This window comes from Piliocolobus tephrosceles, chromosome 5 (assembly GCF_002776525.5).
Source record: "Piliocolobus tephrosceles isolate RC106 chromosome 5, ASM277652v3, whole genome shotgun sequence".
In the NCBI taxonomy this organism is placed as follows: Eukaryota; Metazoa; Chordata; class Mammalia; order Primates; family Cercopithecidae; genus Piliocolobus; species Piliocolobus tephrosceles.
The window spans coordinates 36,945,107-36,960,356 of NC_045438.1; the positions used below are offsets into that span (position 1 = coordinate 36,945,107).

Below are 15,250 nucleotides of genomic sequence, written 5' to 3' on the forward strand. Positions count from 1 at the left end.
CCAGGTGATAGAAGGTGGCAGCTAGGACTGAAGTGGCAGGACAGAGTCAGGGAAGATGTTGGGATTCTCTAAGCATTTCACACTTATTATTCACTGTGCTTGGAGTGACCCCTCCTTATCTACTTTAAGTAAATCATTTATGGTCTCATTACCCCCAGCAGGAAGCCCTGACCTCGCAGTCCAAAGTAGGACCTCCTTTTCTACTTTTGCCTGATTCCCTGTCTTTTCCCCTGGCATCTATCATGCTTTGAAATGAGAATGTGCACTCCATGAATTCACGTATCATGTCTGTTCTCACCACTGGGTCCCTAGCCCAGGACCTGGTCCAGTATTTAGGGAGAGAATCAAAGAAGGGAGACAGGAATTGGCACTGGCAACTAAGAACCGTGTCAGGCCCTTTATGATCATGATCCTGTCAGTTCCTCATAAGCATCCCAGGAGGAAGGTGTCATTGTCTTCTTTCTAAAGATGAGGGAACTGAAACTTACAGAGGATAAGTGACCTGCCCCGATCCCACGGCATCACAAGCTGGAGCAGAGCTGGACTGGAACTTGGTTAACTTTGCTTTCGTTCTTGATGCTTCCATGGTGCCCTCTCCCCAGCTACCATTCTGTCATGGGTGCTTACCGCAAAGCTGCAGGCCATTTTCTCCTTGACCTTGACCTTGGATGTTCTTCACCTTGGGTTCCACACTTATCCCATGTGCCTGGGAGTCTCACTGCACTTAGAGGTGTAGTTTCACAGTGGCTGCTGTGTGACTGCCTTTTCTCTTTTCCTTTTCTTCTAGCTTGCTCTTAGCCTTATAGAGCTGGGCACTGTTACCCAGCCTTAGTTGACTATATATCCCTCTGTCCTGTGGGAAAACCATGCTGATCTGGTTGTTCACTGTCACTGCCTCTCCTTGGGCAGCAGCATCGGCTTGTCTTGAGTGCCAGTCCCTGCTGTGCTAAGTGGTGGGGTGCGCTGGCCTGTATGGCCTTTGAGCTGCTTCCTGTACCTGCATCTCAGGGCTTCCCTTTCTTGTCATCCTGTCTTATCTTAGGCATTGACTTCAGTCCTTCATTTTCCTCCGTTGGCCTTGTCTACACGATACCAAGAACCCTGCTGAACTCATCTTTCTGTTCTGCTGATTGTCTTTCTGAAATCCACTCTTTTGCTCCACTGGCCACATCAAGCCCAGATCCTATCAGGCCTGTCCTTAGCCTTGAGTCTCTGATATATATATTTCATGTTTGTTATTCTCTCTGATCTCTGAGCAAGGTGGGAAGAGATGTTTCTCCTTCCCCAGTGAAAATAATTCAGATAGACAGGGCTTGCTGACTCTTAGGAGTGAAGAAAGGGGTTAACACAATTTGAGCTACAAGACTGGAGACAAGTGGGAAGGATTGAAACAGTACAGTTTTTTGGGGAAGAGACTGGTGAGCTTTTCATTATCTCTAAAATTGGAGGCAGCAATAGTGTGAAAAATCCACAAACAGTGGTAAAGTGTTGAACATCCAGGTTGGATTAACGAGATTTGGATGTGAGCCTTCCAATCGATATCCTAACTATACTGTAATTTAAAAAAAAAAATTAATCTAACATGTCACAAATGTGTGTGAGAATAATGAGATGTTGTGTAAGTGCTTTGTGAATTTGAAAGTCTTTCACAAGTATGAATTATTGTGTAAGGATATTGAAACAGTATTTCCAAGGACACAGCTCTTCTTTCTCTATTTTTATTACAAGAATATAGTATCTTAGTCAGTTGTAACTAGATTCAGTGGTTCAGATTAGGAATTTAACTATTTGTTCTTTATCTGTATAGGGAAATGTGCCCTAATTTTTAACTTTTCCCTCTCCAGTAGTTTGCAAGGTCCAGGGAAATCTCTGGGACTCTCAAGGGAAAAGGATTTTAAAATATGAAGGACTTGCATGCAGATAATTGAGAATTGACTAGTTTATAATTAGAGGAATTCCTGGGGAAAAGAGAAACTAACAGAGAAATTCATGTACAGTATATATTCTCAGTGTTTAAATATTTATTTTTAACTTTGTAATTTTTCTTTTGCAGAAACTCTGGGTGGTTTGGATACCATTGTCAAGATCCCTCCACATGTACTGAGGTAGGAGATGGACATTGTATAATATCACAGAAGTCAATATTGCCCATTGAAGGCCCAGATAACCACATTGATTTACAGTGTGTCTTAGTTTGTTTTGTGCTGCTATAATGGAATACTACAGACTGGGTGATTTATAATGAACAGAAATTTATTGGTTCATGGTTCTGGAGGCTGAGAAGTCCAAGATCAAGGGGCCACATCTAGCAAGGGCCTTCTTGCTGCATCATCCCAAAGGTAGAAGGACAAAAAGAGGGTGGAACAGAGAAGAGAGAAGGGGACTGAATGCACCCTTTTCTAACAAAGCCCCACTCCTGTCATAACCGCATTCATCCATTCATGGGGCAGAGCCCTCATGGCCAGATCACCTCTCATTAGGCCTGACGTCCCAATACTGTTGCATTGGGGATTACGTTTCCAACACTTACTTTTGGTGGGGACACATTCAAACCATAGCATAGCATTTTACTTGCTGACTAAAGGCTTTCTTGCACCCATGAGCTGGGATATTTTATGACGTTAGCATGATATGAACCTAATTGCATTCGCTTCACCTGTCTGTGGAGGGAATGAAATCAGTGACCTAAAGGAACCAGTCATGGAAGTCCATGGTAAAAGGATCAAATTGGTCAAGGAGAGACATGATCAAAACTTACGTGAAGGAGTAGAAAGAAAATTGTACTCCCTCTGATGGGGATGCACCCCTATACCAGGTAGTGTGGATTTAAGCTCTGTTTGGCAACCTTGGATGAACATCTTCTTACTGGTTGTGAAGTCCACAGCCAGATGCAGCAGCCCAGAGATAGGGAGCCTGTTTCCCCACCTTGTTCACCTCCCCCTATGCCTTCTCCCAACCCTCACTGGGAGAGAGATGCCTGCCCTCTGTAGAAAAATTGGATAGAACAATAGAATAAAAAATAAAGTTGTTCATAACTTTATCACCTAAGGATGATCACTGAAAAGTTTAATAGATTTTCTTAAATATCTTTTTCTATACACATATATTTTTATAAATTAATATAAAATTTTATTCACGACTTTGTTGCCTGCTTGGTTTTTTTTACTCAATACCATATGGAATATTTTCTAATGCCAGTATATGTTCTTCAAATTAAAATGTTACATATACTTCCATTATATGGCTGTAGCATAATTCATTTAGCAGTTTTCCTGTTGTTTAATAACATTTGGACTGTTTCCAGGGTTTTCTTTGCGATTATAAAATATATTGGACTATAACCCTTTGTTGAGTGTGGTTTCTATGTTCTCAGGATACTGTGATTAGATATTTTCTCTCTTTTTAAGTAGATTGAACAAAATTTATGTTTCTATCTTTTTAAAAAATTCATTACTTTTCCTGTAGTAGCTGCATACACCTGTAGGTTTACATATTGTAAGGGAATCCATGTGTTAAACTAAGTACATTTTTGTGTGTACAAAGCTTATACATGAACAGAATGTTTGGCAACAACATGTTTATCTAGTGGAGAGGTGGTACAGCTGGAGTGTCCAGCGCATAGGAGGATGTGAGGACTTTCTATGAGCTGTGAAGGCATGGATAGTTTAAAGAAGGCAATTTCCTAGCTCCCAACTTCTCTAAGTTCCGTTTCTTAAAACTGATTTGCTTCAAAACTGACGTTGCCACGTCTCCTTTTCCACCTCACCTTTTACGGTCACTCTGCTCTTGCTTGACAGAGAAAACCACACCTGTTACCCATCTGTGTCTTACAGTAGTGTGTCACCCTGGGGTACAGAGATCTTGTCCCACCCACAAAGAACTATGAAAATGCTAGTGTCCATACAGGTAAAGGGAGTGATTATAAGGACCAGGAAACACATCGTTTTTCAAGTTAGGTAGTTTTAACTTCTTGACTTTCAGCAATATTGAAGGAACTATAAGATGATAGATGAAAAGATTTTTTTGATGATGTCTCCTTCATTCCCTTATTATTTATGTAAACAAGGTTTCTTACTGCTTACAACTATAAAGGTAAAGAATTGATATGGAATTTGTGCTAAATTCTACCTTATTGTATAGCAATAAAAAATACTTCTCCACAGGCATATGAACTAGCTGGGGGAAATATAAACAAACTCCATTTCTTTAGAAATTTATTTTTAATAAAAGTATATTTTCCATGCTAACCATATTGACATTTGATAAATAATTATTAATGTTCTTTGGACCAATTTTGTGCATTAGTAATGATTGCTTATAATTGAACATTTTAAAGCCTTATGGTTACAGGAAATATTTTAAAAGTTACTTTATGCATACTTTTTCTTAAGAGAGAAGTATAGTATGGAGATTAATAAAAGGCTTTCTAGCATTAAAATATATTGGAGAAAATTATTTGGGGAAAATGGAATGGAAATATAATAAATTCAAGGAGAAAAATAACAATACAGCATTTTTTACTGTTAAAGAAGAGTTTCTTCACCTTTTTTGATGGATGAAGATGTTTTTCAAATTGCTGTCATATTCACGAGATAAATTTCGAGAGTGATATGTTTTAATTAAAAATTTTAATAATTCTAGTATTCCAGAATTACAGCCTTCACAATTAAAATTATGATGAAAAAATTTGAATGCTAACTTAAAACACGTGAAAAACAGAATCTTAACCTTTTCTTAGTGACTGTTTGTAAAAGAGTTTGATAAACTCTGCTCTAAAGGTGGTTTCCTCACCCAAAGTGTTGTTTAACCTAGCAGTGAGGTTTTCTGTGGTTCTGGGTTTGTGATGAAAGGTCAGTCTTCAGTGTGAGGAGCAACAGAAGAGGTTTCTGCTCCACTGGCTGGGAATGTTTAATTGTTGGGCACATACATATATTTAGAATTGTTATAGTCTCTTGCTTAATTGATCCCTTTATCATTATATAATGACCTTCTTTGTCTAGTGTTCATGTGTATGTGTGTGGCCAGAAGAGCTGGAGAGAATATGGTTTCAATGTGTCCAAGGACATATTTTTGGTTCTCCTGTTACTTATTTGGCTTTATTTTATTCAATGATCTTTTGCTTTACCCCAGAGCCAGCTACCTATCTTGTGTACCTACAGGAGCTATTGACAAAATTGGTGGGAGGGGTGTCAGATGAGAGACTATGGATGAATATGTGCATATGTACATTTCTTTACATATTTTCACCATTATTAGAAATTCAACTCAGAGTATTTCTCCTAATGATGAAGATTATCCTAATGTACAAAGATGCATCATCTTACTATTCAAAAGAATGGACATTATTATGTTTAGATGCACAATGAGATCATCAAGCATTCTTGTACAGAGAATTGAACCATATGAATGAGACACAGGAGATATGAGCCTTTTTTTGTTTGTTTGTTTTTGAGATGGAGTCTCGCTCTGTCTCCCAGTCTGGAGTGCAGTGGCATGATCTTGGCTCACTGCAAGCTCCGCCTCCCGGGTTCATGCCATTCTCCTGCCTCAGCCTCCCGAGTAGCTGGGACTACAGGTGCCCGCCACCAGGCCCGGCTAATTTTTTGTATTTTTAGTAGAGACGGGGTTTCACCGTGTGAGCCAGGATGGTCTCGATCTCCTGACCTCGTGATCCGCCAGCCTCGGCCTCCCAAAGTGCTGGGATTACAGGCGTGAGCCACCACGCCCGGCCTCAAAGCTGTTCTTTTAAAAACAAATTTGAAGCAGGAGAATGAAGATATACAAAATGGAAAACATTGTGATGTGGTAGCAAATGTAAATTTATTAGAGATTTTTATACATATGAGGAGGTTTCAGTTTGTGATTCACAATAGTGGGGAACCTCTCAAAGCCTCTTCTAAGATACAAGAAGAAGCCATAATTAGAGCAGAAAAGAGACCGAATCAATACTAGTCTGATTTACTATTCCAGGTTATCATTAGGGAAATGATATAAAAAGGAGACATAACAGTAATGGGCTTTTCCACCTGTGTTGTAAATCAGTCCTTCTTTAATCCTTTGATTCCTCTTAGAGACACTTTAAACCAAGAGAGCATTTACTCTATTAAATCATTATGTGTAACATGGCATCCTTCTATTTGGGCATCTGCTAAAAAAAAAAAAAAAAAAAAAATTCCAGGCGCTGTAAATATTTGCTCATTGAGGAGAATTTGGATATGTTATTTTTTCTTCCATTCTGCTTACATCTAATATATGGGAAAGAAACCAAGTTTATAAAGTATGTCTTGCATTTTTCTGATTTTAAATTCAGGTTTAGTTTTCATTTCTGTTACATAATCACCTGGAGGTGACTATTTGCAGATTTTTTAAATTGTTTGTTTTGGAAAGGGCTAAGGGATCATTCATAATCTTGAATACTTTTGCTATGCTTTTTCCTATTTTTTTCCTTTTGCCACTGATTTGTTAATTTCATGTTCAGTGTAGTCCCATTGTCATAATTACTAATAGTGTTTTTGGTCAATTGTGTGCGTTAGTAGTGATAGCTTAAATCAGAAGAACCCTTGAAGAGCCTGTGTTGAAATTGAATCCTTGAGAGACCTATGTTGTATTATCTTTCCTTTTGCCATTGATTGCTCTAATGACTTTTGAATGATTTAAGTGACTGGTGACTGGCAGTTATGCATAGACCATTCTAAGGGAGATATTGATGATAAAACATTTTAGATATAATTAAGGAGGTCAAGAGACATTGCTTATTTGTGCCCAAGGCTCTGTCACTGATCAAATGCTCACTCTCATTGTTGACGTGGTGAGCAACAAGGGTAGGAATTAATGCAGAGCCCATTGATATTCAATGTCATGGAGGGAGGAAGGTCCAGGGAATATGTGTTATGGAATATTTCCTGATTTTATTAGTGGCTAGTCATGTGAAAATCTTTCCACCTTCCTACCCTTAGTCTTGCTTTTGATTTGGGGGTGGGTTTTAAGGATCCTTATCTTCCTCCATGAGGAGACTGCACCCTTGCTGTCTTTGCTTCTCTTTTCCCTTTTCTTAAACTTCAAGGTCTTCTTACATGCATCTATGCAGGGTTGAATAAATCTATGAATTAGTGGGCTACTGTGGTATCCCTATACTGAAGAAGCCATCGATAGCTCAGGCTACGTCTTAGATTAGAATCATCCTGCCCATGTCCTTTTTGTTTCATAAGCAAAAGCCAACTCAGGATGTTCCCTAATAGTGATGGATTTAGTGAAAAATATGACCAAGTACAGTTGCCACTGGTAGTCACTGATTCCATCATGACTATCCACTGGTTTTTCAACCAAGTAATAACGTAAGACTTTGAGGCTACCGATCAAGAACAATTAGAATATTCTGCAGTTGTTGAGTAGAATATTCTGTAAATGTCTGTTAGGTTGATTTGGCTTAAAGTCCAACTTAAGTCCAATGTGTCTTTGTTGATTTTCTGTCCCGACAACCTCTCTAATGCTATGAGTGGGATGTTGAAGTCCCCTACTATTATTGTATTGGTGTTTAGCTCTTTCTTTAGGTCTCGTAATATTTGTTTTATGAATCTGGGTGCTCCAGTGTTGGGTACATATATATTAAAATTGTTATAGTCTCTTGTTGAATTGATCCCTTTATCATTATATAATGACTTTGTTTGTCTTTACTGTTTTTGATTTAAAGTCTGTTTTATCTGATAAAAGTATAGTGATTCCTGCTCACTTTTGATTTCCATTTGTATGGAATATCTTTTCCAACCTCTGTACTTTTAGTCTACACATGTCTCTACAAGTAAAGTGAGTTTCTTATAAGCAGTGTATAGTTGGATCTTTTTTTTTTTTTTTTTTTTTTTTTTGAGATGGAGTCTCACTGTGTCACCCAGGCTGGAGTACAGTGGTGCAATCTCAACTCACTGCAACCTCCGCCTCCAGGGTTCAAGTGATTATCCTGCCTCAGTCTCCCAAGTAGCTGAGACTACAGGCATGTGCCACCACGGCCGGCCAATTTTTGTATTTTTAGTAGAGATGGAGTTTCACCATATTGGCCAGGCTGGTCTCAAACTCCTGACCTTGTGATCCACCCACCTCAGCCTCCTAAAGTGCTGGGATTATCGGTGTGAGCCTCTGCACCCGGCCTAGTTGGATCTTTTTTTAATCCTTTATGACAATCGATGTATTTTAAGTGGAGCATTTAATGCATTTACATTCAAGATTAATATTTGTATGTGAGGTTTTGTTCCTGTCATGTTGTCATTTTCTAGATTCTTTGTTTTTTTCTTTTTCTCTGTCTTTGTGGTTTGGTGGAATTCTCTCTTGTTGCCATTCATTCCTTTCTCTTTTCTTAATCCTTTGTTTGATTGCTTTATAAGACCTGTGAGTTTTATACTTTTGTGTTTTCATAATGGTGAATATCAGCCTTTTATTTCCATGTGTAAGACTCCTTTGAGCATTGCTAGTAGGGCCAGACTAGGGATGATAAATTCTCTCAGCATTTGCTTGTCTGGGAAAGAATTTATTTCTTGTTCATTTATGAAGCTTATTCTTGCTGGATATAAAAATCTTGGTCAACATTTTCTTTTCTTTGTGATTCAGCACTTTGAAAATGTCATTCAATTCTCTTCTGTCTAAGAGGTTTCTGCTGAGAAATCCACTCTTAGTCTGATGGGTTTTTCTTTATAGGTGACTAGATGCTTTTCTCTTGCTGATTTTAAAATTCTTTCATTTTTATTTTATTTATTTATTTATTTATTTATTTATTTATTTATTTATTTATTTATATTTTTTTGAGACAGGGTCATGCTCTGTCACCCAGGCTGGAGTGCAGTGGAGCGATCTCAGCTCACTGCAACCTCTGTCTCCCAGATTCAAGCAATCCTCTCACCTCAGCCTCCCTGTAGCTAGGACTACAGACGTGTGTCACCACACTCAGCTAATTTTCTGTATTGTTTGTTTGTTTGTTTTGGTAGAGATTGGGTTTCATCATGTTGCCCAGGCTGGTCTCAAACTCCTTGACTCAAGTGATTCACCTGCCTCAGCTTCCCAAAGTGCTCGGATTACAGGCATGAGCTACTGCACCTGGCTCACTTTTACGTTAGACAGTCTAATTATAATATGCTGCAGTGAAGTCCTCTTTGCAATGTATTTTTCTGGAAATTGCTGGGCCTCCTGTATCTGGAGGATCTGTCCAAATTTCTTGCCAGACTTGGGAAATTTTCATCAATTATTTCCTAAAAGAGATCTTTGGTCTTTCTTTTCCCTCAGGAATACTGATAATTTGTAAGTTTGGTTGCTTTCTATAGTCCCAAATATCTCAAAGGCTTTGTTCATTCTTTTTTCCTTATATTTTGCCTGACTGTATTGTTTCAAAAGACCTGCCTTCAAGTTCTGAGATTCCTTCTTCTGCTTAGTCTAGTCTATTACTGAAGCTTTTGAATATATTTTGTAATTCCTTAAATGAATTTTTCAGTTCCAGAATTTTTTAAAGATGTCTACCTCCTTGGTTAATTTTTCATTCATCTCATGAATTGATTTTCTGATTTCCTTATATTTATTTTCAGATTTGTCTTGCATCTCATTGAGCATCTTTAAAATCAATATTTTCGGCCAGGCGTGGTGGCTCAAGCCTGTAATCTCAGCACTTTGGGAGGCCGAGACGGGCGGATCACGAGGTCAGGAGATCGAGACCATCCTGGTTAACATGGTGAAACCCCGTCTCTACTAAAAAATACAAAAAACTAGCTGGGCAAGGTGGCGGGCGCCTGTAGTCCCAGCTACTCGGGAGGCTGAGGCAGGAGAATGGCATAAACCCGGGAGGCAGAGCTTGCAGTGAGCTGAGATCCAGCCACTGCACTCCAGCCTGGGCGACAGAGCGAGACTCTGTCTCAAAAAAAAAATAAAAATAAAATCAGTATTTTGAATTTTTATCTGACATTTCAAGGATTTCTTTTTGGTTAGGATTTATTGGTGAAGAATTACTGTGTTCTTTTGAGGGTGTCACATTACCTTACTTTTTTATGCTTCCTGTATCTTTGTGTTGATTTAAATGCATTTGGAACAAGGGTAGCTTCCTATTTTTGAATTTGTTTTTGTTGGGCAGGGGAACTTTTTCTATAGAAGATGTGACTATGATGTTGGTTGGCTAGGGTTTTACTGAAGGTATTCCCTAATCCTCACCATTCTTATGTCTTAGGCCATCTCATAAGATGAAATATAGCATACTTGTCATGGCTTCTCTTCCTTCCACATGCCAAAGCCAAGATCAAAACCACAGGTCTAGAGATGTTTGAATAAGTAGCCCAATAGCTCCCCTGCATATTGAGCACTAAAAGTTAGGGGGACATGTTCTGAGCTGCTGTCCTCATCAAAATTGCCCAGTGTGTGTCTTATAACATGCAGCCTTTCTCAATTCCTTATCCTACTTATACTTGAAGACTGTGCTGAGGTGTCCTAAAGTCCTTCCTCTATTTCCTAGGTAAAAATGATATTCCTCTCCTTTGTGCCCTCACCGTTCTCCTTACATAATCCTGTTGTGAAGCTCATCAACCACGTTGGCAGTTGTTTGCAGGTTCTATTATCAGACCCTAGCCTCAAGGAGCTCATCTAGATAAATTACTAATCTTTGTATCTCTTAGCTCAGTGCTCTATAAATGTTTGTGGGATGAAACTGCTTCTCCAGCTTTATATCACATGTCCCAGAAAGCCACTGCCTTCATCTCCTAGATTCTTAGAAAATGCAGTATTCAAAAGAATCTGTGCCAAAATGGAATCTCAGCTTTGGCAGTAGGACTTCTAATATCTTACTCACCGAGAGGTTGGTCTTAAAGAGTATACTCAGAAACCCAACACTCAATTATTGACCTCAGCTAGTATAGACTTAAATCCTGTGCCCTCTACTTGACTAAAGCCCTGCCCCACCTAATGTATATTAGATAAGGGGTGGAGGATGGTGGTGGTAGTAATCAGGACTCTGACCAATATTCTATGCCAAAGGATGCTAAGGATACAGAGGTTTCAGTGCTCAGTGAATTTCCATGAAAAGTCCTTGGCCACCCTGGAAGAGGCATGCTGCCTGTCCTACCCCCACCTGCAACATTAATTTGACTTGGAGTATTTCTGTTCTAAAGGACTAAAGAACCTCCACTCCCATCCTGCCCCAATCCAGGATTGTCTCTTTCTTCCTTCCAGGTCACTTGCAACAGTACTTGTCCAGATGAGATAAAACTGTCAAGGGAATCCTGGAGCTATTTTGTCAAAAGGCAGCCATTGGCAGCAAACTTCTTGTTGGCATTACTCAGTGCCCCTTTGGGAACAATCCCAGTGATTACCCTAGCCATAACCCAGCCATTTTGCTTACCTGCTTCATGATTTTTCAGAGCCAGCCTCAGCCTAATTGCTTTCTCTTGCCAGTTGTACTTTCCAGAAAGACTCTAACAGCTTTTTTTCCCACATGTCTTTGTATGTGTCCTACCACCTCTCCTCCCTGGCTGACCCTCTGCCTGGCCTTTTGCTTCATTTTGCCTGCCTGGTTCAGACACTTCATTCAGTCCAGATAATGACATATTTCTCCTCGTCTTGATGTGGTGATCTGCTGATTTTTCATGCAGGGTGTGAGCACATTCATCAGTGTTTATACTTGGAGAGAACCATCCATAACAGCTTCCCATTCCTCATGTGGTTTTATTTTAATTGCCTTTATGCCGCATTGATCTATTTTAGTGCTTTAGTTCTGTGCTATGAACCCTGGAGCGACTTCTGCAAGATATGCAAGGTTTTTGGTTGTTTTGTTTTCTTTTTAGAGACAGAGTCTGACTCTGTTGCTCAGGCTGGAGTGCAGGGGCACAATCATAGCTCACTGCAAACTCGAACTCCTGGATTCAAGCAACCCTCCTGCCTCAACCTCCCAAGTAGCTAGGACTACAGATGTATGGCACCACGCCCAGTTAATTTTTTTAAAAAAATTTTGTAAAGATGGAGTTTTGCTACGTTGCCCATGCTGATCTCAAATTCCTGGCTTCAAGCGATCCTCCCACCTTAGCTTCCCAAAGTGCTGGAGTTACAGGTGTGAACCATCATGCCCATGAGCTTTTTGATTTTAATTTGAAGAAAGAAACATACCTGCATCAACTAGGAAGAGCTTTGTATGATTTAAAATGATGAGGACAGCAAATACCCTAATAGCTGTTTTTGGCACACAGTTTGATTCTCATCAGTATTGTGCCTGCCTTTCTTATGTCATGGAGAAGTGTTGGACTTGCCTTGCTACCTCCCACTGTCATGGAGGAAGCAAAGGATGCTGGTGTAGAATTTGTAATTCATGTTTTCAGCTTGTGCTAATGAATGGAGGGTCTGAGCATACATGCTGGACAGGTGCTTCACATTATTCTAGATAGATTGTAAACATGTGTGCTTCTCTTGGATGTAAACTCATCTTAAGTACCCTTTTCTTGCCTTCCTCCTTTTCTCCCTACTATAGCTGACTTCTTTTTGCAGAGTCACACAAATGTAAATGAGTTTTGGCTCTGTTGAGTCAAACTCTGTTTTGCTGGTTCTGGACCATAAAAAAAGGGGTAGGGGAGCTTTAAGACACTTTGGTTAGTCCAAGCCTGGCTCATTTTCAGATTTAGCGAATTCTTTATCTCAGTAAGTTGTGAAAGGCAATGTGAGGACATCGTCAGCCTTTCTGGGCTCAGTGGGAACCTTGTAAGTGAGCAAGTGCTCATTCTAGAGGAGACCTGAACTTTTCTAGTTTCCCGAGATCAGGCTTGCCATAAACAGGTGACCAGAGAAATGTATTTGCAAGGAGAGAGTGGCACATGGACTAGCGTTTAGCAGTGGAGGTTGCTGAAATCCATGTTAGAAATCAAGGTGCTCTGAAGATCTAGTTTCTCTTTTTCCTTTCCCTGCTGCTGTGGAAGACAAAGAATATTCTTGTCTCCTTTTAACATAGTATAAGTGATAATACCATTCTATTTCCTAGCTTACAGACAGCTGCTTCTGTGGGGCTATCTGCCCATTGTAAGCCAGTCCTAATGGTTTCCATGTTCTATTCACGTTGATAAGGAAGACCGACAATTAGCTCTCCATTACAAAGCCTCTCCTTGTTAATAGCTCTGACATAAAAGCACTCTTTAAGTGATGCAGTCATCACTTAAAGAAGTCACCACTTAAAAAATGAGTGCATAAGTCACCCAAGTTAGTATGGAGGGGATATTGGCTTGAGTGGTATTTTAGGATGTGCACAAATTATTAATGTTCAGAAACAAGCTGTGACCACTCATCCTTTCTTTATGACCAACAGTTGATGACTTTATAACACTTGGCTTTAAACATAAAATAAATCCACTGAAAAAAATATAACAATCCAATCATGAATTTTTGTTTTTTAAGCCTCTTCATTCCTTTTTTTTTTTTTTGGTTTTGTTTTGTTTTTGAGATGGAGTCTCACTCTGTCGCCAAGTCTGGAGTACAGTGGCGTGATTTGGGCTCACTGCAACCTCTGTCTCCTGGGTTCAAGCAATTCTCCTGCCTCGGCCTCCAGAGTAACTGGAATTACAGGCCTCCACCGCCATGCCCAGCTAATTTTTTTGTGTTTTTAGTAGAGACAGAGTTTTGTCATGTTGGCCAGGCTGGTTTCGAACTCCTGGGCTCAAGTGATCCATCTCAGCCTCCCAAAGTGCTGGGATTATAGGTGTGAGCCACTGCATCCAGCCTCTTCATCCCTTTTGAATAGAATGAAGGCAGGATTTTTGCAGTGTGCATTATTCTATGAATTGTTTTCACCATTAAACTGTGCCTTTAAGGCAATTTAGTCCCAAATTTTCTGCTTTCATTTCAAACTGTGCCTCTGAGAAATTGTTTATATTGATGGATTATAAAAATGGATCCCAAGAGATGGATAGGGACCTGAGCCCATCAATTTAGTGATATCAGTAGCTCCACAGGGATATTTACATCTTTCTTTTTCACCCTCTAGGACTTTTCTTCTGAGAGAAGGATGGGTGCAGACTAGAATCATATTTTGTTTTCTTGGAAGCCTTTATTATTAAGTATTTTATATTTTTGTATATTTTTAATTTTACTGTGTATTTATGTATAGTTGAATTGTATATAAATCAATGGGATTATGTAATTACATAATTCCCTGATGTATCTTTTTCAACTTAAGTCTGATACATTTGATACAGGAGATCTCCCTTTACCTATTTTGTAGTCCACTACTCTGTTAATATTATGCTTCTTAATATGTTTAATAGCCTTATAATTCACATTTCCCATCGAAATTTGGGATGCATGAGAATACAAGTTAACATTTTCAAACCTTTACCAAGTGCCAGAGACTTTTCTGGGTACTATATGTATGCTGTTCCCATTTAATCTTGACAGCACTCCTGTGTGAGACAGTAGACACACTGAGATTGGAGGGGCTATGTAGCTGGCTGAGCTCCTTGAGCCAGTCCAGAGCAGAGCCAGGGCTGCTGGACTCCAAAAATCACCTTCCTAACTCACTATGAGGTATTAGCTCTCCAATTATTTGACTTAATACAGAAGTTTTTTTTTTTTATTTGCAATTTATGGGAAGAGCTGAGATATATACAATTACATTTCATGCAGTAAATCACTTGATGAAGCACCATTGTTGAAAAAACCTCCTAGAAAACCTGCTATATTTTGCCATTGCCCACTCACAAGTGCAACTTACCAATAAAGGATTATGGATTAGACCACCTTGTATCGAAACAGCTTCAAATGCAATTTCCAAGGAGCCAGTGCTTTTATAAGAGGGTTGTCCTATATTCAGACTGAGGGGACTGTCACGAATTATTAGAGCTATTAAGATTAGTGTGTATACCCAGCTTTGCCAGGAAATGACTTCAATTGACTTTACCTCTCTGTAAGGAAGAAGGAAACTTTAAGACAAAAGAGACTCTAGTCTGGAACTGATGTGAATACCCACTGGGGAAACCTGAGTAATTATGCAGTTAAATAACTAACTCTTATCTCTCCACCTTCTGCTAACTTGACCAAAGGAAGAGGCCAGGTAACAATTAATATGGTTTTTTTTAATGAGGGTTAAGGTGAGCAAAACTGAAGAATTACTGAGAGAAGATTTAGGATAGGGCTCATTTTTAGGCCTAAAGGAATCCTTCTAGAATATTTTAAGTGAGAGCAGACCTACACTAATTTTCAATTTAATGAAGTCCAGAGAGAATTGTTCTATGTAAAATAATGGTTTTTATTTTCCTGA

General features: G+C 39.2%; 1 protein-coding gene across 1 annotated transcript in view; it reads left to right on the forward strand.

The window, feature by feature from the left end:
* ARFGEF3 (ARFGEF family member 3) overlaps positions 1 to 15,250 on the forward strand; it is a 193,436-nt gene that overhangs the window by 6,263 nt on the left and 171,923 nt on the right. The window contains exon 2 of the mRNA XM_023190994.2: positions 2,054 to 2,105. Within this exon, the coding sequence (XP_023046762.1) occupies positions 2,054 to 2,105 (52 nt within the window). The remainder of the gene's footprint in view (positions 1 to 2,053; positions 2,106 to 15,250) is intronic.